A 25,386-nucleotide genomic window follows, 5' to 3' on the forward strand; every position below is an offset into this window, starting at 1 on the left:
TTTACATTTTACATATGTGTCAACAGTGAAGAGTTAAAACACACACTCCATGATGAAAGACGTATGTTGATATACTAGAGGTTAGGGTGAATGACCTACTTACTAAAGACTATATAGATTATTTTGCTAACTTGTTCAATGTAGTCACCAGCTAATAATGTGCAAAGTGAATTTCGAGCAGAATATGCATGTAGAAGAAGAAAATACATTTAGTTCAAACTTGTAGCTGCCTTCATCCACCTACAGGAAATATTTTTCTTTACGTCATCTCAAATTTTTAAACCAAACATCTCTAAATTAACAAAGCTGTGGACAATCTTATACATTGGTGTATATCCAGTGATCCTTTTCTTCTGGCAGAAGATTATTTTTTGCTAGAAGGGGCCGCCTTTATCAGTCTTCCTCCACTGTAGACCCACACATCATGCCGAATGCTATTTCTGGGGACCCCATGAACCCTGAAGATAGCCAGTTTGGTGTAGTGCTTAAGTGTGCGGACTCTTACCTGGGAGAACCAGGTTTGATTCCCCACTCCTCCACATGCATCTTCTTATGTGACCTTCACTCAGTCACAAGTTCTCTCAGATCTGTTCCTCTCAAGAGCAGTTTCTGCTAGAGCTCTGTCGGCTCCACCTACTTCACAGGGTGTCTGTTATGGGGAGAGAGAAGAAAAGAAGATTGTAAGCTGCTCTGAGACTCTTTCAGTAATGAAGGGAGGAGTATAAATCAAATCTCTTCTTTTTCTTATGGCACGGAAAGGAGAATTTCTTTTCTACAAGTGACTCTACTCATAGTGTGTTGAATACAACCCAATGTATTTATAGAACATGACATCTGATAAATGGGTTCTGAGATAGATACAAAAGAAGGCAATGAAGACTAACTCTTGACAGCAGACTTTAAACTATGGCACTTTCAACATCTGCAGAGCAGCATTGGCAACCATGGTTTAATACCATAATCTTAATTACAAAATGCAGCACTGTTTATGCTGCTTGTTTAAGAGCCAGTTGTATTGAAAGCATGTCAGTTGTAACTAGCATAAAGTTGTAGCTAGCATAAAGCATTACTGTACCACAGGAAGTATAATATTTGGGGTTTTAACCGCCTGCATTTTCAGTTAACTTTGCAGTTTCTGGATTGTACCTGAGGGGGAACAAAGCTGCTGGTGGAAAAAGAAATGCTGGTGAAGTTGCCAAGATAGATTCCCCCCCCCCCCCCCTGCTCAAGCCTTTCCAACCTTCAGACCATGCCAGAGCTTCTTTCTTATTCATCTGCCTCATTTCCATAGAAATGCATTTAAACGAAGTTTCCCTCTCCCTTTCTGCTATCTGTGGTTATATTGATGCAGGAACACACATGCGTGACATCAAGGTCCCTGAGAGAATCAGGCAGTTGCTCTCCTCAGGACTTGTTCCATCCTTGGATCACCATTACGAGTAGCCCTGCTTTCAGTGGACCTCTAGAACTTTAAATAGAAGCTGGATTGTTTAGGGCAGGGGTGGCCAAACTGTGACTTGGGAGCCACATGTGGCTTTTTACATATATTGTATGGCTCTTGGAGGTCGAGGAGGGGAACAATGCAGGTTTACTCTCATGTAAGCATTCCTAGCATCAAGACCTCAGCCAGCCTCTGAACACTGACCCATAGATAGGTGGCTATTTCTGCCGTATGTGAAGTGGAAAAGGAGGGGAAAAGAGATGGATGGGGTGACCCGAATGCAGCTACCGCTAAGAAGGGCAATGTGTGTGTTTCTCCCACTGGTGACAAAAAATAATTCCCTTACCTTTCCCTCTGCTGGTATTATGTGGACAGTTATTCCCAGCTTTTGTTTTTTAAAAAGTCTCTTTCTAGTATACATATGTATTTATCTTTCTGTGCAAAGAAGGTATTAAGAGTTTTAACAAAAACATATGTGTAATATTTGTTCATGTCTTGCGGCTCTCAAACATTCGACGTTTATTCTATGTGGCTCTTATGTTAAGCAAGTTTGAGAGAGCCAGTTTGGTGTAGTGGTTTAGTGTGCAGACTCTTATCTGGGAGAACCAGCTTTGATTCCACACTCCTCCACTTACAACTGCTGGAATGGCCTTGGGTCAGCCTTAGCTATCACAGAGGTGTCCTTGAAAGGGCAGCTTCTCGGAGAGCTGTCTCAGCCCCACCTACCTTAGAGGGTGTCTGTTTGGGGGGGGGAGGGTAAAGGAGATTGTAAACTGCTCTGAGATTTAGAGTGTAGAGCAGGGTATAAATCCAATGTCGTCATCATCTTCTTCAAGTCTGGCCACCCCTGGTTTAGGGTGTCAGAGGAAATGTTAGTAATAGCTGCTTTATTGCAGCACATAGTGCAGAGATATTATCTTATTTAAAAAAAAGCTTAGAGCTGTTCTCATGCATCTGGAGTTCTAACTGGCTATTACATTTTAACAACCTTAATAAAACTATATCTTTGTGCAGACAATGACAAAAGTACTCCTGAAGTTTTCAAAATGTGGGTTTTTAACACGCCTGTAAGAACTATGTATGGCTGTTCTTTATGTATGTATTCTGAGACACGGTGATCATGCAAGACAGCCCTCACAGTTTGATACTCACTTGATCACTTGTGCCAAGGAACTGTTTCCTCCTGCTGATAATCAGGCTTTAGCTTGCATACGAAGATCACTCCCTCATCTTATTGCTCTGTGCATCCTATTGCTGCTTTATTTACTTATTTATATAATTGCCCTTGTTCAGTATGACACCTTCTTTGTAAAAGGCAGATTAGTGCTTACATACAGATGTATATACTATTATAAAGTAAACTTTTTTAAAAAAGAAAAAAAAGCTGTGTCTGATAGGGATAAGGAGTTTTTGGGGGAGTTCCAAGTGCTCATTTGTTAAACACAACCCTACAGTGAATGCATGTGCTGCTCTCTTCCTTTGTGTCATGACCCACTGGGGGAACATGTTGCAGAAGGTCCCTAGTTAAGTATCTGCATTTCCTGTTAATGGCATGGTGAGTTACAGGTGTTTGGGGAAAGTTCTTTCTTAGTCTAAGACTCTGAAGATCTAGTCAGTCTTCCCAGTGCTAGATTCACTTGGAGGGTTCATATTGAGGTGGTATTAGCAGATGCTTAACTTCGTTTAAGGGGCATCAAGTCTAAATTGGAGATTTTTTTAGCAAACATGTGGCTATACATACTTGTGCCATCTAAAATAACTTGATTTCTAATGCCTGTTGGAGCTGTGTGCAAAGATGGATGGTGTTCTATACTGCATGCACATTTCTAAATTAGTTTAATTTTAATTTAAAATTTTATTGTGGTTTCCCAGGCCTGGGCATTTATTTTCTAGGTGGATAATATTACTACACTGTTTTACTACAGCTGGGGGGTAGAACATTTTGTAATAGAGTGAGACCTTTTTCCCCCCTTGGCTTTAAAAAGGGTTTCAGAGGAGATCCGGGAAATTACAGGCCAGTCAGTCTGACTTCAATTCCGGGAAAGTTGGTAGAAACCATTATCAAAGAGAGAATTAATAAGCACATTGATGAACACAAGCTATTGAGTAAGACTCAGCATGAGTTCTGTAAGGGAAGATCTTGCCTCACTAACCTGTTACAGTTCTTTGAGGGGGTGAACAAACATGTGGACAAAGAGGACCCAATAGATGTTGTTTACCTTGACATCCAGAAAGCTTTTGATAAAGTTCCTCATCAAAGGCTCCTTAGTAAGTTCGAGAGTCATGGAGTAAAAGGACAGGTACTCTTGTGGATCAAAAACTGGCTAATTAATAGGAAACAGTGAGTATAAATGGGCAATCTTCGCAGTGGAATATGGTAATCAGTGGGGTGCCGCAGGGCTCAGTACTGGGTCCCATGTTCTTTAACTTGTTCATTAATGATTTGGAGTTGGGAGTGAGTGGTGAAGTGGCTAAATTTACAGATGACACTAAATTGTTCAGGGTGGTGAGAACCAGAGAGGATTGTGAGGAACTCCAAAGGTATCTGTTGAGGCTGGGTGAGTGAGCATCAACATGGCAGATGCGGTTCAATGTGGCCAAGTGCAAAGTAATGCACATTGGGGCCAAAAATCCCAGCTACTAATACAAGTTGATGGGGTGTGAACTGGCAGAGACTGACCAAGAGAGAGATCTTGGAGTCATGGTATATAACTCTGAAAATGTCAAGACAGTGTGCGACTGCAATAAAAAAGACCAACACCATGCTGGGAATTATTAGGAAGAGAATTGAAAACAGTCAGCCAGTATCATAATGCGCCTGTATAAATCGATGGTGCGGTCTCATTTGGAATACTGTGTACAATTTGGTCTTTGCACCTCAAAAAAAGATATTATAGCATTGGAGAAAGTGCAGAAAGGGGCAACTAGAATGAATAAAGGGTTGGAACACTTTCCCTATGAAGAAAGGTTAAAACGCTTGGGGCTCTTTAGCTTGGTGAAACATCGACTGCGGAGCGACATGATAGAGGTTTACAAGATTCTGCATGGGATGGAGAAAGTAGAGAAAGAAGTACTTTTCTCCCTTTCTCACAATACAAGAACTCGTGGGCATTCAATTAATTGCTGAGCAGTCGGGTTAGAACAGATAAAAGGAAGTACTTCTTCACCCAAAGGGTGATTAACATGTGGAATTCACTGCCACAGGAGTTGGCAGTGGCTACAAGCATAGCCAGCTTCAAGAGGGGATTGGATAAAGGTATGGAGCAGAGGTCCATCAGTGGCTATTAGCCACAGCATATTGTTGGAACTGTCTGGGTGAGTGATGCTCTGTATTCTTGGTGTGGGGGGGGGGGCAAAATGGAAGGGCTTTTAGCCCCACTTGTGAACTTCCGGATGGTGCTGGGGGGGGTGGTGGTTTTGGCCACTGTGTGACACACAGTGTTGGACTGAATGGGCCATTGGCCTGATCCAACATGGCTTCTCTTATGTTCTTATGTTGGCTTGTGGGATCGTAGTCTTTAATATAATTGCAATTTGAAATCTTACAACAGAGTCTGAATAGCCTCAATCTTTCCTATTTTTTTTTCCAATCCTGTGATCCATCAGTTGGATCCTTTGAAATGTAACATGCTTATAGACACTGTGGTCTTGCCTCTCCTTTCATCTAGCATCCCTCAGGAAAGCTGGTAAATCTTATTTGGAGGTTTTTAAAAAGATGCTAGATGGCCATCTGACAGCAATGCTGATTCTGTGAATTTAGGCAGATCTTGGGAAGGCGGGCAGGAAGAGTTGCATCAGTTCTTAGTTCACATGGCCCATTTTTACAATGCCCAGTGAAATGCTGATCACCACTTTGAGGTCAGGCAGCCATTTTTCTCCAGACCAATTTGGCCAGGGATCCTGGAGGCTTTTTGTCATCTTCTGAGCACAGAACAGGGGTCACTGGGGGTGTGGGGGGAGGTTCCTGTGAATTTCTTGCATTGTGCAAGGGGGGTTGGACCAAATGACCCTTGAGGTCCCTTCCATCTCTGTGATTCTAACAATAACCACAGGACCCAAATAGACAGTCACCCCCCCCCCCAACTTTGTGGCTTCTTTTTTCTGGGGATCCTGTTAACCTCAGATACCACTTTTTTTGTAAGTTTTGAGGTTTCTGGGGAGGGCAGGAAATATCCACATCAGCGGGTGCTATAGCAGTTGCTTGTTACTTTTAGCACTTTCTTGTGTGTGTTCTTTGAGGTCTTGAAATAAGAAATATAAAAGTTGCTTGCACCATGAAATTGAGACTGATGGGCTTCTTCAGTGTATTAGATCTCAGATAGGGTTGCCAACCTCCAGATGGCATCTGGAGATCTCCCACTATTACACTGGATCTCCAGATGACCAAGATCAGTTCCCCTGGAGAAAATACCTGCTTTGGAGGGTGGACTCTATGGCATTGTACCTTACTGAAGTTTGTCCCCTGCTCGCCACAGGCACCACCCCCAAAATCTCAAGCTATTTCCCAACCCAGAGCTAGCAACTCTAAATTCTCAGATAAAATTTCACAGACATGCTGCTTCCTGATGTCTCAATCTCCCATCTCTGAAACAGCTCATGTACTATTGTTTGAGGAATTCTGTTGCATTCTGGGTAAGATAGTGAAATGAATTCTTCATACATGATACTGCTTTTCCTCTTGTACAGCGGTGTGTCCAATTGGAAAGAAATTAGGCTGTCTTTCTTCTGAAAGATGAAAAAGCCATGCCATGTGACTGCCAGCAACTGCACTGCAAGCTAAGAATTGCTACCATGTTGTTTCTTTGAAGGGAATAATATTCACATTACTGTTTCAAGTCCCTCTAAAACTGAAAGCCAGGAAAGTGTATAAAATCTAGCCAGTTACCTAAGCACTGTTAGTTTTTAGCACGTGGTAGTAATTGTAGTGCAGGTAGGAAGAGATTTTTATACATTGTGTGTGTTTAGTACAGTGGTTCTTTAACTTTAGTGAATGAGGACCCCTATTTCATTTTAAAATTTTGACAGACCTTCTAATCTCCTCTGTTGAAGGGAGTTGATTGCCCCACTGTTCCTTTCTTCTCTCTGTGTTAGCTGCTTTCCTGGGGAGGAGGTAAAAGTATTTATCATGGCCAGCTCCCAGATCTTGAAAGTGCCTTTGGCAAGCTGTGCATACCCTCTGGAGGCCACTACTCTCTTGTGAGACTTGAGATTCTTGCAAGAGGCTTAAGGCCATGCTAGCAGCTGCCTTCCTGGGCATGCCCACCTTCATACTACCATTGACTGCTGTGGAGGAGTAGAACGCTAAAAGAAAGCGCAGCTCTTCGCCTCATCCATTCTGATGAGATGGTTGCCCAAACTTGCAGATCCCCTAGTGTGTACTTGGAAACACCTTAGATATCTGCAGATCCCAGTTTGAGAAACATTACTTTAGTCTCCCCCCAGCAGTATGTGAGAGGAAGAGCTTGTGAAGTTCCATCTGTGCACCATTCATATTTTATTCAACTCATCAAATTCCTTTGTGAATTTCTAATTAAATTATATTCTAGATCTACTCCAGGAAGGGGAGACAGCTTGTAAAAATTGAGGACAATGTACACAGTTTCATTTATTTATTTACATAATTTATATTATGCCTTTCTCACTTGGACTCAAGGAAGATTACACAGAATGAATCAATACAATTGACAGGATGGGGTAAAAATTGTAAATGTAACAGTTTAGAGGTGAATTTACAGAAAGTAGTTTGAGCTTCCTTGTCTTTGACAGAAACCACACATAATACAAATTAAATGCTACAGATTTTAATTTCACACACTTGAAAAACCTGTGCCATTAAATGTTCTTGTTTCCACTGTATGGACAACTGATATTTTGGGTGAGCTCCATTAGATTGTATAACTCATTTGAAATTTCACAAAGCTGAAATGGTATTAGAAACCTGCCAAAGATCAGGGGTCATTTTGTAGCAAAATAGGTGGTGGAGCTCATCCAGGGATTGTTATGCAGCTGCACATACAATGGACAAGGAGGTGGAACTCTCAGTAGGAGAAGGTGGAACTCTCAAAGGTTCAGGAGCTGTGCTCCTGTGAGCTCCCACTGAATCTGAGGCCTGCCAAAGATGAACATTGTTAGCTGAGCATAGGCAGGTCTAATAGTGGCTTTAGGAACTGCAACTTAACTATATTTAACTAACAATGTGAAATTGGGTATTCAATGCTGCTTGCATCTGTTATTTGATTCAGTGTACAGATCTCAGTGTATAATTTTAAACTACTGACCTGCATCTTCCTTTCCAGTACCAATTCTGCTGTGTTAGCACCACTAATTATTCTCCCTAAGCTGGAATTTGAATAAAGTGAAAGTTTTCTCTAGGAAAGTGCAAAAAAAATCTCAGTATTTTTTAGGTTTGGGTATATTGAACCCCCAAAAAATTAGTATTTCCCATTATTCCAAAATCCCAATATCAGTATGCAGGGCTCTATTTTGGTAGAAAAAGTCCAGCAGGAACTCATTTGCATATTAGACCACACTCCCTGACATCACTATTGTTTCAACAAAAAGCCCAACAGGAACTCATTTGCATATTAGACCACACGCCTCGATGCCAAGCCAACCAGAACTGCATTCCTGCTCAATAAAGCTCTGTCAGGAAATCGGAAACCCTAATATATATTTTTGCCCCATTATACTCTATGGGGAATTGTCGCCATAGGGTATAATAATCAATCTGGGGTTGGGGGGGGCTGTATTTTGAGGTCGAGGCACCAAATTTGCAGCATACCTACTGGTGTCTCTCCTAAAAAAAAAAGCCTCCAAAATAGTGGACCAGGGGGTCCAAATGTTATTGGCCCCCAAGTGCCCCTATCCGTCAGTAAAACCAGTAGAGGGGGGGAAGGCATTTAAACAGATTGTGACCCCTTTAAATATCTTCTCCAAGCTGTTCGACTCTGTGGCTTGCAGACTTCCAAAAAGCATTTAAAGGGTCAGGATTATCCAGGGCATTGGGAGCTCTCAGCTCTTCACTGCCCCTAGCTGATCCTGGCTCCTCTTGCACCTTGGTTTAAACTGAGCTGCAAGAGGAGTTAGCCAGCCTCAGCCAAGGCAGCATGGAACTGTCATCTCCCCACTGCCTCAGCTGGGACTGGCTCACGGTATATCTGATACACCTGAATGAAACCCAGAAAAATTGGCTTTTTCAGGTTCAGCTGTATTGGTAGCTGAATACAGATCTCTCTGTTCTATATTCAGCTAAATAATACACCTCAAAATATCAATAAGGTATTTTTCAGGGTTTTTTTCCCCAGTTAGGTTTATGCTGAACACACACCCCTAGTTTTCTCTTTAGATTGCTCCATGCCACAAACTTAAAATGTTTACTGGTCTGCATTCCATGTAGCACAAACATTGTTATAAGCTCCTATAACAAAGAGAAAATAGTTTATTGCTTTCTCTAGTCTTCATTGGGAGAAGATTAAATACAAGTTGGGAGATTTGATTGCAGATCCCCGATGTAGCATATAGTTTGGTCCTAAGTGGACCTACCTGCAGAACAATACCTGAAGTGCTCGCAATAGTAAATCACCAGGCATCATCTAAAATTTCTCCATTGTTCAGTCTTTGTCAACTTGAAGCTGACCAATAAATGGAAGCACTGTTTCCCCCCCCCATGGCTACCCATTATTACTGTTTGCAATCAAATGTCATTTTGCTTCTGCAACACACAGAATTTATGCTTATCTGTCCCATTGAAAAGTGTGTGTGTATGTGCATAGTTTTTGAATAACCGTGTAATTTTAGAGCAGCTGAATTCTTATTTCCTTATGTTGGAAAATAATATTTAAATGAAACAGGAGGCATCAAAACTTAAGCTGAAAACTATAAGGTTCCTGGACCAACAAAATATTTCTGTCAGAGGTCATCTTATTTAAAATAAAAGAGCTTACAAATGCAGAATGGTTTAACAAGAGAACTGCTGCAATAATGTTAAAAGAGAAGGCCTTGATAAAACAAGCATTCTTATTTAAAATAGAAGTATTAATTTAAAAAAGGTAATGAAGTATATTAGTTGTCAGTTTGTATAGGCCTTATGCAAAAAATGGAGGAATGATGTGATCAGTAACTCTCTGTCATGTTTTGTGAAAGCCTCTAGTATGTTTGGTTCATGTTAACAATCTGGATTTTTTTTTCTTTCCCACCCAAATTTATTTTGGAAATTGAGGGATGGGAAACCCAGTAACCTACAAGAAAACCCCCTTGTTTTTTGGATCATAGAATGTGCATCGTGATTGAGATTTCCCTTGCTATCTCCCACCCTCCTCTTAAGGCATACAGGAAAGTTACCTTAATATGTTTCAGTTGGCCTGTTGTCTGACATTTCCTGTAGGCATCAGCTTCTTGGTGCAGCAGCATCAGACCTGATTTCTGTAATCTATTGGACTGTTTTGTGCTCTCAAGATAGAGGCATCTTGAAATCACTAACAGTATCTATTAAATTATGGCATGTTGCCTCCTGGCACTGAAACCCAGTGCTACACGGCAACATCAGAGGAAGGCCGAGGCCTCTGTGCCCTGTTTCTTGACCCTCCAGAGCAATGTTGGCCACTGTGTGAAAGAAGATAGTGGACAAGATGGACCACTGGTGCTTGGATTCAAATACTGTAGATATGTTTGCCCATAGAGAAACTGCCAATAAGAGATGTCTGCCAAATAGCTACTTCACACTTTCTTTGGCACCATGCCCCTTCCCCTGCTTCATATAAGGAATAATCTTCTCCACTCAGGCCACCTGAGTACTCCTGTTTGCATACATATTTTATGCCTGTAAGGCCAGTTCACATTAAAGATCCTACAAGCTGTGTAGGCTTCCCAAAACCCCCGCCCTGCCGGGGGACCCCTGAATTAGCAGCCTAATCCCCTGGTCTCTAAAAATCTGAAAGCGGGAGTGGGGGGGTGGGGTGGAACAGCGCCGTGTCTTTTCCCCTGCCTGGCTTCAGGCTTCTCCCTTCCTCCGGGTTACAAAGACCCGCCCACCACCAGCCTGCTATTCGCTCCAGTCCTGCCTCACTTCCCGAGGTGCATGCTGGGACTCATAGTCCTTGCATCCTCTCCAGCTGCCGGGTGGCATCTCCTCTGGGAGTCTGGCCAGCGGGGGGGGGGCGGGGAGCTCCGCTCCCGGAGGACCATGTGCATTTCTACCTCCGGAGGCTTCAGTCGCTGATTGAAAGGCTTCCTCTTGGCATGGTGTGTCTGTGTTACTTTGAAGAAGTTGGCAGCAACTCGTGATTAGAAAGGCCCATCCCCTTCAGAGTCGCCAGAAATGGGGGGTGGGGGGACACATCTGCTGAGCATTATTCTCTATGTGGAGATTGATTCTCATAGGGTATAATGGGGAATTGATCTGGAGGTTTCAGGGGCTCTGGGGGAGCTGTTTTTTGAGGTAGAGGCACCAAATTTTCAGTATAGTATCTAGTGACTCTCCCCAAAGTATCTCCCAAGTTTCAAAATGATTGGACCAGGGGGTCCCATTCTATGAGCCCCAAAAGAAGGTGCCCCTATCCTTCATTATTTCCTATGGAAGTAAGACATTTAAAAAGGTATGCGGTTCCTTTAAATGTGATGGCCAGAACTCCCTTGGAGTTCAATTATGCTTGTCACACCTTTGTTCCTGGCTCCGCCCCGATGTCTCCTGGCTCCACCCCCAAAGTCCCCAGATATTTCTTGAATTGGACTTGGCAACCCTAAAGCTGTGGAAGTTAATTTATGGGACCAAGGCTTGCTCTGGTACTTCCTGTTACATGGTGTAATCATGGTGTATCATGGTGTATCATGGTGTAATCAAAAGTAACCCAGGAGGTCTGTTCAGGGCCGTAGCCTGAATTTTAAATTTGGTGGAGCCACAGGCAGGATTTTTTGTTTAAGGGGGCCAGGCTCTCAGTGTCAACACTCAAAATATCCTGTGAACACCAAAAAAACAAATGCCACATTATCCCTTTATTATCACAAAAATATGCATAAGCTTTCATCTTCCCCTGCACTTTTTATTAGGCTGGATGGTAAGGGGGGGAGGAGAAAGAAAGGGGTTAAGGCCTCTTGAACACAGCAGCGGCGAGCAATGAGGGACTGATAGGTGGGGACAGAAAGGTTACATGGGGTTGATTGGTGGGGCCTGGACCCCCTCAGGCCTCACTGTAGCTGTTGCTATTAAGGCGTTAATTTTTCCCCCTATTGGCAATAGCCCTTGATGTTAGGTGTCTCAGGCAGGAAAACTGATGCTTCAATTTTGAGTGCTGTTTCTACTTAATGGTGACATACAAATCTGTCATCACAGAAGGAAAGTGAAGAGTATTTTAAGTGCTTCATCCAAGCCTTATGAAGTGACATATTCATTGTGCCCTAGTTGTCCAAACGGAGGAGTTTGATTTTATTTTATTCTACATCTACCTTTCGTATTTCCATTGGATAAAAAAAATCAGTTCTATGTACAGATAGCAGAATATAAAGTATCTTAGTGATATGGTCTCTTAATGTGAACGCTTCTGAAAATTCTGATCATTTTTATGTGATAAAGTTGATGTATTTACCAGTAAGGAAGCATTACTCAAATTAATTCCGTTACATAAAAGAACAGATGTTTATAAGTCCAAGCACCAGCAGAGCTAACCAGAACTGAACAAGATGGGTAGCTGTGTTAGTCTGCCTGTAGCAGTAGAAAAGAGTAAGAATCAGTAGCACTGTAAAGATTAACAAAATTCATGATAGGATATGAACTTTTGTGAGTCACTGCTCATTTCTTCAGATACAGCTAGAATGTGTGACCATCTGTCCTATATACTGGAAAGTGGAGTGATTTTAGATGCCAAATAACATTAGCAGGCAAATAACAATAGAAGATGTGATTGGATTAGGTATAACATGTTGAGTGATAGTAAGTCATGGAGAAATCAGCATCGGTAATGAGACAGGAAACCTAGGTCTCGATTCAATCCAGGTGGAAGTTCAGTGCAATTATGTAATCGCAGATTGTGGAAATAAACAGGTGAGAAGACCTGTGGTTTTAGAACAGATGCTTAGTTTGGAAAGCATTGTCATAGGAATAATTTTTGAATTCATCCTGCAAATGAGAAGTTCTGAAAACCTCAGTTCTGACTTGGGATCTGAGCCCCCCTCAAGCAAATCTAGCACAGTGAAGCCAGTGTAGGGCGATTGTTAATTTGATTTAATGATAGAAAAGTCTGATATTTTCTGAGTGAACAAGGCAGGGGTACAATACAGGAGAGACTATGGCATGTTTTCTAACTGGAATTTCCCAGGCATGGGAGTTTGTTTGCCTATTATGAATTAATCTTTGAAAGACTAATATTAAACATGCCAAGTGTTTCTGGCACTTGGAAATACTTTCCCACAGCTGTGATTAAGGCTATTTGAATGCAATTGCTTCTCAATAGCCTTGGCCCAGTTTAACCTAGAAAATTAATTCAACTATATATGGCATTCAACTGCTCATGACATTTTTTCCCTTTTCCACCATATTTGTAAGTGTGATAACTTATTGGCTAAAGGTGACATGATCTTCCCAACTGAAATCTTCCTTTGCTTCTTAACTAAATTTCTCTTTTAATCTACATTTGGTTCCTAGTGTAGAACGTTTTAACTGGTGTGCAGTGATTTTGCTATCAGCCCAAGACTTGCAGGCAAATTCTACTGCTTTCTTAATAGCACAGAAAGAAAAATGTGAATCCATTAGAATAAGGCGACGTTGAGCATGTTGAGGGGTTTCTTATGTTTTGTAATACTTTCTCTCATTCTGTTAATGCAGGTATCCAAACATGATGAAAACAGAGGACAATAAGAAGTTACATTTTCCCCCTGTTTTTATGTTTCAGGCAAGCAGAGGATACAGCAACTGTCTGAAAACACCAAGTATTTCCGAAGGCGGCTTAAGCAAATGGGCTTCATCATCTATGGAAATGAAGACTCTCCTATTATACCCTTGATGCTGTATATGCCTGCAAAAATTGGGTAAGTTATATATAGAGAAGTATCCATTCAGCATTTGACAACATAGGGACCATTGCAGACAGTTCTCATGCTAACAGATAGTAGGGGTGCAGATAGTGGAAATCAGATAGTAGGGGAGGCAACTGGATGTTCACAGGCAGGTATATGCAGTAAGAGAACAACAAAGGCAAAGCCCACTTATATTGAAAGCTGAGACTGATGCTCAGCTGAAATGTGTTTACCCAGTACCAAAGCCTGCCTTACTTCTTTTCAACTGTGTGGAATCTCAGAATGCTTGGCCGGGAATACTCCTGAACAGCACCAGCCATCTGCTTAGATAACAGGCTACTAGGAGAGGCAGTGGGTGAAATTCTTGTGAAGTTGCTGTATTTTCTCAAAATGACTTTCAAGTTTGAGTTACAAATCTGTTTAGAAGAAGCGTGCTAAAAGACCAGCCCCTGCCAAATATAATCTTTCAGCTTTGTGAAAACTTGATACAGTGAAAACCTTTCTAGGACTAGACCACCTTTGGACTGAACAAAAGAGGTCTTTGTGTTCAGGCATTCTCCTGCCATGGCAAAGTAGTAGAGGCTAGTAAAAGAGGCCTTCCAGGCACTCTTTCCCAAAGGCCTTCTTGAATTGGAACTGAGTAGGCCTTGTGGGTAGTGGTAATGCTACTCCATCTTTTGTTACCTTCATTAATCTTGTCTTCTTTTGCAGAGCATTTGGGCGAGAGATGTTGAAAAGGCACATAGCTGTTGTTGTTGTGGGGTTCCCTGCCACACCAATAATTGAATCCAGAGCCAGAATTTGTTTATCAGCAGCTCATACCAAAGAGATACTTGACTTTGTAAGTACCTTTAAGTTTCAGTCTGTTTTACCTTCTCTGAAAACAAAAGTCAGTTCAGGTGGGGGGGGGGGGGTTTGCAGGGTGGCGGGGTTGGTTGGTTATAGAAATAGCTGCATAGAAGCTAGACATGTAAAAGATCTTCTGTATAGACATGGCACTACAAAAATTTTGTATATCTTTTCTTAATCATGCTACCTTCTGCTTTTCCTTTCAATTACAATAGAGTGCTGCTCTGCTGTGTAAATACTGTTGTGTGAAGTGGGCAAAGCACAATGTTCTTGGTTCTGAGATAGTCTCTTCTTACGTTGCTAAGATTTCTGTACTGCATCCATCAGGTTCTAGAGTTGGCATTCTCCAAATCAGTGGTATTGGCCTTAATAGCATGCTTATAGTGAGCTTGCTTGGAAGAAAGTGAGCTATATGAAGAACCCATTCTAGACAACACTTGTGATTTTTTTTATCCTGCTGTAGATTAACAGTGGTTGAGTAGCACATTTGGGAAGGAGCTTGCTTAACTTGCTAGCCTCCATGTCAGTGTTTCAGCTTTAATACAGTCAAGGGTCCTTCAGATTGTGGATGGTAGCATTTTGGTACTGTGCAAATAATGGAGCTTGGGTGTTTGAAATCCAGTTTTCTAGCATGTTATCAAAAGGCTGCAATAATGGTTAGCAGCTGCTGAAAATTCATATATTAAGTAAATATTCATATTTTTTAAAAAGAAAACCTACATTAATGTGAATTCAAATGTTATTTATTAGAAACGAAACAAGTCCGACAGGGCATAGGTGTCATCTGAGAGTGCATTCCACTGTAAGGGTCGCAACTGAGAAGGCTCTTCCCCTGGTGCTAGCTAATTGAACTATACTGGGGCCAGGCACCTGCAAGAGGCCCCTAGATGATGACCGAAGGGAACGTGGAGGTTTTTTGGATAAGGTTTTTTTGGATATTTATGTGGATCAGTTTATATCGAGCACACACCCCTAATGAACATCCCTCTTAAAGTGTTTACAACTTTCCTGTTACTCTTCAAAGAATAGCAGATGTTGTGGCATAGTGTGTATAGGCTAAAGCTAGTATTGTTGCATCTGGTAAAGTGGATTCTAATCTGCAAAAATTCATGCCACAATTAATTCATTAGATTAAATCCTACTTGAAGCATATAAGGAAGGAGAACAATTCTGTTTAAGTTCCCCTCTTCTTGCTGCTTATTCTGGAGAATCCTGACATTGAGGAGCAGAGGGGCACCATGGTGGGAAGGAAAGGCAAGATACTAGAAATTGCTTTGGCAAATTTGTTTAATTGAAAAGGCTTGGAGCCAATTCATCCATCTCTGCTGTACCACGAGACTGTGTAAAAAACAAAACAAAAACCCCACCCAGCTCTTTTCAAGTAGTGACTTTCAAACCAGCTGTCAACTGTTCCATGCTGCATGAGGACACTAATTGAGGCCCACTCTCCTTTGCCATGGACATATGCAGTGCCAGGAACATTGCCTGCTGTTAATGTAAGAGTACCAAAATAACTTGGTTAGAAGAAAATCATCTTAGAGCATTCATCTTTCCTTTCCCACCCCAGAATTGATGAAGTTGCGCATGTTTAGAATGTGGAGGAATCAGAATGCTTTTCTTTTACCAAATAATCAAAAGTGATGAGAAGTGAAACATGTGCTAGTGGATGAATTCCACTAAATTGATGGGGAAGAAGTGAAGCTCTACAGAGTTTGCCCCAAAATACCTTGATTTTCTTGCTCCCTGCTGTATTTCCCACCCCTGCCCCCCATTGAGTTTGGAGGTCTCTCTCTGGGGAGAAAAAACTTTATTTGTAATGTTTTCTTATTAAATCAACCCACACAATGGGTAGCAGGTCTCTGTTACAATGTGTAACTGTTTTATGTAAGTAAAACTTCCTGGCCTGAAAATATTCTGGCCCTGGATCAGAGCAAAGGCCCTCGTAACCTGCATCCCTATGGGCTGGTGCTTTCTTTACAGTGATGAATAATATATTACACTTTCCCGAAGTCAGAGTTCAGCTATGCCATTTCCTTTGTAGTCTTTGCGAGTCACATGCTCCTTTTTGTTTTAAATTAATAAAATCCTAAATCTGAGTTCAAGAATAATAGTTAGTGGACTCTTTTCAACAGAAATTCAACCTCAAATGATTTCCATATGTTGCTAAACTTCTGCTAAAATGTGTTCACTGTTAAACTGTGCTTAGCAGTTCCTATCCTTGTATTTTTCCTCTCCCCTGCCCCCCAGTCCTGCATAAATGGGGGTTCTGCTCTTCCAAGCTGTATCCTCACTTTGAAGCATATGGTGCTCATTTGTTTTCCATTGTCTGTTATTAAGGCCACATTACTGAGGAGATAAGAGCTACTGATTGGGGGAGGATATTCCTCACAGTTGCCACATATTGACTCCTGAGAAGGGGCAAGGGTGAGCAGTATATCGAAGGGTTGTGGGGAAAGAAGAGTCAGGGTGAGAACAAGAAAAGTTTATTATTCATGTTGCAAGGAAAATAATCAACCTGTATTACTCCATGTGGCTCAAGCAAAATGCTGTTGAAGCAAAGACATTTAAATTCCACCCATTGATCTAATGGGAGGCAAGGCATAAACAATGAGCAGGACTGTACGTTCTCTCTACTAACCTATAAATTTTGTACTGAGAATGAGTTCTTATATGTGAAAAATTGTGCCATTATATGTAGTTTATTCTGCTTCTGTTAGGCATGGGAGAGGCAAAAAGGCAAGGAACAGTCTCTCTCTCCCACACACACACGCTCACACCTCTCCCTCTCACACACACACACCACCTCTCTTTTCTCCAGCTGGCTTCATGAACTTTATTGGAAGTTGCTCAAACTCACATGCTTTCAAACTATTTTTCCAAGCCATCTTGAAAGTAAAAGCTAAGGTCTCTTGGGATGCTAGATCCCAACTTTCTTGTGTGGAATTGCAAATTATATACTCATGCATGGACAGTACATTTTTCCTGCTTGCTGGATAAATACATAGTGTGCAGTTGGAGATTAAACTGTAATTCTGATTGGCATGAGATAAAATAAACTACATCTCTGAAAGCTTTTAATCTACTGGAAATAACTGCGAAATGCATGAATTTTTTTTAAAAGTGGAAACTCCAAGAACCGGGAAGGTAGTTAGTTCCATGAGTCTGCTGTTGCTTTCAGTTGCTCCCTCATCATATTTTAATTGTGCTTTTGAAATGGAGAGGAGTTTCATACATGCTTATGGGAAAGGCTCAGCTGTCTCCCTAGGGAGTAAAATTTGGACTTCAGGAAACATTAACCTCTGCAGGTCTTAAGTTCCCTGCCCTTTGGGTTGGATCCCCTAGACCATGAGCTCTCCCCATAAAACAAAACTTTTGTTCCTTCCTTTCCTACCATAGTTGCCCTGTGTGCACACATCCCAGAATTACTCCTGAGGGTCGGGATATTCTATGGGACTGAGACACACAGCTTGATGAGGGAAATCTATGGAAATTATTCAGTTTGTTTATACCATGAATTCCTACCCATCAGGGAACCAAGAAGGTTCCAATTGTTCTTTCCCCATTTTATCTTCACCATTTTATCATCTACCTGTCAGGTGGATGAGGCTGAGTGTGCAGCTAGCCCAAGGTCACCCAGTAAGCCTCCATGGGATAGTAGGGATTTCAACCAGGGTCTCCCATATCCTAGTTCAAAATTCTAACCAGTGCTCCACATTGGTCCACAGCACCACTGGTGCTACCTTGTATAATGGTGGTGTGTGATCTGTTTTCTGCCCTTAACCTTTAACATTTGCTATTTTTCAGGCTTTAAAGGAATTAGATGAAGTTGGAGACCTCTTGCAAATAAAATATTCCCGTCACCGATTGGTACCCCTCCTTGATCGGCCTTTTGATGAGACTACATATGAAGAGACAGAAGACTGAGTTCTCCCTCTGTGTCCTATGGAGTTTGCTCCTCTGTAATAAGACTCTTGAATGGTTCTGAGGCCAAGGTTTTTGAACCAAGCACTCACTTACTGCTTTAGCATATAAACAGTGACTTTTTACTTGCACAACTGAAGTAGCTACAGGAGCTCTAAATTGTGTTTTGTATGTGGCAAAAAAAAATCTGGCTTTTATTCCTATTGCTTCAGGGTCTTGCCATTGGAAAGTGCATGGCTCTAACATGCTGCTTCCTTATTTATTTGTCACAGTGACATCACTGCAGTGGTTGTGTTGCCCATCACGCTGTGATGTGGACATTGTGAGTGTTTCTTCAGAAGCTACAATGCTTCTGTCACAACATTTCCAGATTCATGCCCAAAATCTTACCACTTTGGAAGTGCAAGACCTTTCATTTTCAGTCAGGACTTCTGAGGAGATCATTGGCTGCTAACTTAAATATATTTAACAAGAAATAATTAACCAAAGTATATTCTTTTTTGCAGTTGCTTGATTTAAAGCTTAGTACACATTGTTTTCATTTCCTGTAAAATGGTGGCTTGTTTGCCATTTTCTGGGACTGTTGTTCAGTTCCTCAGGAAGCAAGCTTGGGGACCTTTTAGGACTTGGCCACTTCGTCTCAGTCTGAGTACCAAATGTTCCTCTAAGTGGCAGAACATATCTCTGAACAGGATAGGCCCTTGTGGGCATTTGCAGAAGTACTCCAACTTCAGGATGCACCTGCTTCCATTTTCCAGATTTGAATTTTGCTTTTTGGATTAGTGGTTGTCTTCAAAACTTAGAGGAAAATCATGACATCTTTAGATTGCACTGGAGGAACTTATTTGCCTAGAACTCTTTAGGTGCCTTGTTTTTCTTGTCATGTAGCAATGTTTCCACTGTTATTTCCTGACAGGTTCTCTCCCCCCCCCCTAAACTAAGCTAGTGTGCCAAGAGCCCTGACTATGTGCTACAGTGGTGCTTCATTCCTCTGTTCCTTCCTGTTATTGCTTGGATCACAGAAGTAGGCAGTATGAATTAAATCTGCTCCAGTCTTTAGGCACAGATTAGCATTTGCCCTGGAGTATATTATCAGCTTGCTTTTGTGGCAGTCACATCAAGCACAGTTAACAGGACTCCAGCCTTTAAAATGGGGCAGATAGAAGTTCTTGCACAAAGAATCTCAAGACTGTTGCAAGTGGAGGCAGCCTTCCAAAATTTAGGCTCAGTTGTAAGAATGTAGTAATTCAGACACAGTCTGTCTCTACTGGGATCCCGAAAAAAATCTGTTAAGAAGATAATTATGTATCGAGCAGCATTAGCCACTGCAACCCATCCCTCAGCCTTTGCTTTTTTCTTTCATCTTTTCCACTTTAAAAAAATCCAGGCATGAAAGCAAAAAGATGGGCAAGAGTCGGTTTTTAGAAAATTATCCCCCTGGAGAATTTGATTCTCAATAGCAAATTAAAGTGAGAATTAATTGATATAGAAAAAAGTAGCAATTACAGGTATTCAAAAAATGGCGATGGATGTCTTCCAGTGTATTCAGTTTATAATGGTTATATTATCTTTACTTGCATATACATCCAAATAATATACATGTATATGCATGCAAATTATATACAATGTGTTGATTGGACAAGGTGCAGTATATTATTTTACACGTGCATTACGAGAAACCTCACTTTAGTTCTGTCTGAATTCTCTCAAAGGAGTACATCTGACTAGCTCAAGATGCATTAGACTGCTTAAAAAACCTCTGCCTCAAGATTATTAGTCTGTTTTCCATTTTTGTTTAGCAAGAACTTCAGCTAGGTCAGCATAGGAATTCCTGAGGGGTGAATCAGGATTCAGAAAATACTGATACTAGGCTGAGGGATGGATTGCAGTGGCTAATGCTGCTTGATACATAATTATCAGCTAGCACAGTTCATCCAACTGGAGGGGCCAAATATGCTAGATACCTTGAAAATTAACAGGGTGATGGAGGCTGGGTCTTTCATGCTGTTTTTACTGAGCCATCCCACCTGTAAACATGTAGAACCCAAATATAGGAGGTGGAAGCACTAAAAATGGCATTTAAGTTCTCATTCCACCTGAATTCTGGGTATTCTTTGAATAACTTGAGATATATTACTAGAATTAGCCTCCCTGTAATTTGCTGTCTGTCCATTAAATTTTAGCAGCACTGTTTTTGAGGACCTACCACCATTCCAAATCTGTGTTCATGCCAGATCAAACACTGACCATTCCTTTTCGCCCAGTTTTACTGACCAGAATTAAATACAACACTGCTTTCCTCTGTCCTCAGACTGCTTAAGAACAGTGCTACGTGCTATAGCTATTGCAAGAAACATTTAAGACTTACAGTGGTATTTTCTGCAGACCTAAAGTATGGAAGTAAATTACACAGATGCCAATGTTTCTTGTAAAACCATAACATTCCCCTGACTTGGGCCAGCCTCTAAATAGGACTCAAATGTAAGAAGTATGTATTCTCAAAATTCTTCCCTTGAAGTGAATTAAAGTGGTTAGGCTTGACTGACTTATCGTTTACAGTTTGGTCAAGACTGGAAATTAAGGGCTAAAAAGTTCTCACCAAAAATTAAAATTCATGCTCTGTGTTGTCCTAGTACTAGAGCTGTGCAGATTTTTTTTGCACATGCACACACACAGTCAAGTTAACTATTCAAGATATAGTCGTAAAGACATGCCTTATAAGTGGTTGGCATTTATATGGACTTTATATGAAATTGAGTAGCAATTTCAGGCTATTCTTGAACATGGTTTTCACTGATTGCATTTTTATTTTTAGAAGTACTACAGCAATAGCTGAAAGAATAGGAAAATATAGCTTGATGGATGATGACAGGTGGTATGTTTTGAGAATTCTGGTCCCATTTTTTTTAAAAAAAAAATACAAACTACACAGTCCTGTTCAGAGAAAGTCAAATGAACAATCCCTGTTATTCCCAGGGTGTTGTCAGCCCATCATATGGCCTAGTACTGCACAACAAATGTTTTATGTGTTACAGGAGGTGGCTCTTGGAGGATGAGAAGCAGGAAAGAAATGGTAACAATTGAGACTGCAAGAATTCCACTACCCCCTCCCGCTTCATTTGGGAGGAAGGACATAGTGGCTTGGATCCAAAGGACCATAACCTGTATTCACAGATTGTTCAAAAATGGCATGAGTGTAATATGTGGGGGTATGAAATAGGGATTGGTGGAAATCCCCTCCCCCTGCTTGTACCATGATCTATCTGCAACTGAAAGATTGGTTTACAATCAAGTATATATTTGGTGTGCAGGGAGGGGGTTAGTATGTATATCAAAAAGTATTTAGTATGATACACCACAGGATATAAATATTTGGTCCAAGATCTGCAAGTCGCCTCTATAGCATTAGTTCTCTTCTCCCCCCACCTCATATTTCAAGAGTATTTCATTTCAGAATAAGTTTTTAAAAATTGATTTGAGAGAGTTGCGGTGGTTCTCAAGTTATCAACATAATATAATGTAGAAAAGGGTGGCTTCCAGGCATGAAAAAAGCCTACTACCCTGTGTTTTGAAAGGGCTCTGCATTATGCCTGTATGATCTATCATTGAGAAGAGCAAAAAAAAAACAAACCCAAGTAATATTTTTATCAGTGGTAAACGTGATCTGCTCTATTGGGATGAAAACAGTACTGTGTTAATCCCAATAAAATGAATATTCCAAAAGACTAGCATTTCTAAGCACATCTGATACTACAAGAGGACAGCCCTTTTGTTACTGTCTTTGCCCTTGATTTGCATCAAAGTGTAAATTGCTGTTTTTGGAGTAACTGGGGTTGCTTCTATGAACTCTACCTAAACCAGGTTTCTAAAACGTTAGTATCAACTGAAATACATGCATCGATAAAAAAGCCAGGGAGAGCTAGGAAACAATATTTGCTTTGTGAACTTGTATGAAGGCTCTAAACCATTTTGGAAGTTAGGTAATCTTTTCTCTCCCTCACACTCCAGGACAAATGCAATGGCCAGGAAGGCCCAAATGGAGCATACTAATCCAAAGATAATAGATTGATACATAGCAGACCCCTTTCCCTCAACCAAGTTCTATATCTTTAGAAGCTGGGCAATTACCAGTGTCCATAAGCATACTTCCATGCTGAACATAGGCCAAAGTCCTGTGCTTTATGCTGCTATCGAACTCTTCTCAAGAAACATGGTAGATGCTCTAGAACCAGAGCTTGAAATACGTGGGACCATCATCCAAACAGATTCCTCATTTTAGGCATGTGTACTTTGTTTAAGATCCCGTTTTCAGTTGTCTCCTTATACTCTGGTATGGAGTCCAGAATACATGTAATACAACCTTAGTATTTTTAGATATATACAGACTTTTCAGTGCCTGTTTCTTTAAAATACATGTACGTCTAAGGCTCAACTTTGCTGATATATTTTAAAGCCACAAATACTGAGAAATGTGCAAATTTCACATTTGGTATGGCATGCATACTAGAGTACAAAAAGTACAAGAAGAATTGGTCCAAACGTTCTGTGTGATGGTGCATGTGTGTGTTGAGGGTGTGTGTGGCAGGGATATTACGCTGTTTATCTCCTGAAAAGTAGATAAGAACACTACTTTAAAAGCCTTAAATTGTTGTTCTTGGCATGAGTTAAACTCATCCAATAGAATAGAAAGTTTTTGCAAGTATTGTGAGCTGTAACATTCTGTGCTAATTGGGTCTGTTCATATGGTTGGTAGAGGCAGATCTATCAAGCTTAAAATGAAGGATGACAGCTAGTCGTCATGCAGGTCTTCAAGGCTTGAAAGTTCTCTCCCTGCCCTTTCCCCACAAACTTTTGAAGCATGTAGACTTTACACACACCCTCTCTCATGGTGAATATTACAAAAATGTACCAGATGATAGTTGAATATATGTCTGATCAAGGAGTTTGTTCTCAAGTTTCTGTCCAAGTGGCAGAAATATCTCTTGAGGATGAAAAATAGTTTGTACCTGATTAGATTAACATGATGAATACTATCTTGGGCTGAATTCACCGTGATGTAATATATGCGAGAACTGGACCTTAGCTTGCTAACTTATATTCTGGCTGGTCACCCTGAGTGCTTTTCATGTGAACTTTGACCCTCTTGATGTAATGCTATGGAAATCTTAGATTTGTTCTTCTTTTTGAGACTTAAGATCCATTCCTAGTTGGTATGTTCAACAACTCATAGAAGAATAAGGATCTGATGGAAAATAAAAAATTTATGCAGGTAGCTATGGCAGCTAGCATATTACCTACTCATCTGTAGGTGGATATTTCTAGGCAGCTGGGGTATGCCAACAGGTGACACAGTTTACCAAAACACAGTCCAAGAACAATGCACTGAAATAAGCAAGCCTTGTCTAATGCCATTTGCCAAATCATGCCTGCTGTGGCCAGTATTTTCAGCCATCCCCTTAACTAGAACCATCTCTACTGCATTTATGCACAATTGCAGGGGGGGGGGGGGATGTTTTAGGAAGAAAAACCAGATAAAGAGATCAAATGTATGGAGCCTGAGGCTTTAGGCTGTCAACCCTGAAGCTAATGGTGGCCCATATATTTTATATTACTTGTGCAGACTTGCTCTATAAGTTGCAACTTGTCTTAAATGTCACTGTGCTCTGATGCCTCTGTGTTGCTAACAATGTACATATATCCTAGACTTTTGTAGATACTAAACATTTTAAATGAAATTTTTAATTACCTCCCCAAAATGTTTTCTTCCAGAATTACAACTTTTTTACTCCTTCAGCAATTAACACAAAGTTGGGTGTCACGTGGAGAGAGAAAAGCAGGTACTCCACTGGCTTTTGAGAAAGTAACAATGCACATTAAGCTAAGAGAGACTGCTTGACAAAAAGAAATCTAATTATGTTCTGCTTAATAAAAGACTTCCAAGTAAAACCTGTGTGAATTTTTTTTTATCATGTGCCCTGGAAGAAGGTATAGGCAGCTTTCTTGAATTATGTTAATAGCAGTGTTGGAGGAAGTGGTATGTATTAAAGTCATACTTGAGGGATGAAAGGGCCTAATTTCTACAGGAAAAGAGGGGGGAACACCAATTGAGCAAATAATTTCATACACTTATTGTCTCACCTTTCCCCGGTTTGGTTTGAAGTTTGCTTGCAATAAATAGAAGCACGAAAAATTCCTCCTTTGCAAGAAGTATATAATTTAAGCTACTACCAGAGCCTCTGGCAAACAATACTGCCTTGCATCATTTCCTGAATGCCTGTCTGAAGAGAAGCCACCCTTCTGAAGTCCTTTGGTAGGCTGTTCCACAGTGTAGGTACAACTACAGGAAGAATCACGAGTCTGGTGAAGGAATTCCAAGGGGAAACTGACCTGAAGATCATAAGTGGCTCATGTAACAAGCCATTCAGGATCAGCCAGTACTTAAAGCACTTTTGCCCTGCAACTCCAATCTAATGCTCAAATAACAGAGCTTGATCTATAAATACTCCTTGGCTTTTCATATAGAACAAGCTGGTCCTTGCCCTCTAGAGTCAGCTTCCGAGATCACCTCTATCTTTCTAGATTAGCTTTAGTTCTGCCTTAGCTATGTAACCATAATCTCACAGAACTGCCACAAAATGAAGACCTCTTTGAGTATTTCCATGTAAAATTGTACTTCGTAGTAGTGATTCTCAGCTGTGATATATGAAGCAGCCATGTTAAACTAAAGTTATGAGGGGGTTGTTGCACTTACATTAAGCCTATACAATTCTAGCCCATTGTTCCCATACGTGCCTCAAATTTTTATCCTACGTTTCCTCCGAGAAGCCTGAGGCAGCATTATGATTCTCTGGTCTCCCCTTCCACCAATCCTATGAAGCACTGGATGAGTGCAAATCCCCTGGGCTAGACAGTGTGCAGCTGAGGGTGCTCAAAGAACTTTCTTGCTGAGCCTTTGTTAATCATCTCCAAGACCTCCTGGAATATGGGAAATGTGCCACAAGACTGGAGGAAGGTGAACTTAATCCCAATCTTCAAAAAAAGGGAGGAAGGATAACCCAGGAAACTGCAGGCCAGTCAGTTTTATCTCTGTCTCAAGGAAGATATTGGAGCACATTTTAAAAGTGACAATCTGCAAGCATCTGAAGGACACCTTGGTGATCTGGGGGGAA

At 41.0% G+C, this 25,386-nt stretch overlaps 1 protein-coding gene across 1 annotated transcript in view; it reads left to right on the plus strand.

Moving 5' to 3' along the window:
- Window positions 1-24,163, plus strand: part of SPTLC2 (serine palmitoyltransferase long chain base subunit 2) — a 119,028-nt gene extending 94,865 nt beyond the window's left edge. Inside the window, exons 10-12 of the mRNA XM_060262996.1 lie at window positions 13,324-13,459; window positions 14,159-14,288; window positions 18,101-24,163. Coding sequence (XP_060118979.1) covers window positions 13,324-13,459; window positions 14,159-14,288; window positions 18,101-18,220 — 386 coding nt within the window. The 3' untranslated portion in view covers window positions 18,221-24,163. The remainder of the gene's footprint in view (window positions 1-13,323; window positions 13,460-14,158; window positions 14,289-18,100) is intronic.
- Window positions 24,164-25,386: the final 1,223 nt, after the last annotated feature.

The sequence above is a fragment of the Heteronotia binoei genome, chromosome 21, assembly GCF_032191835.1.
Source record: "Heteronotia binoei isolate CCM8104 ecotype False Entrance Well chromosome 21, APGP_CSIRO_Hbin_v1, whole genome shotgun sequence".
NCBI classification, from domain to species: Eukaryota; Metazoa; Chordata; class Lepidosauria; order Squamata; family Gekkonidae; genus Heteronotia; species Heteronotia binoei.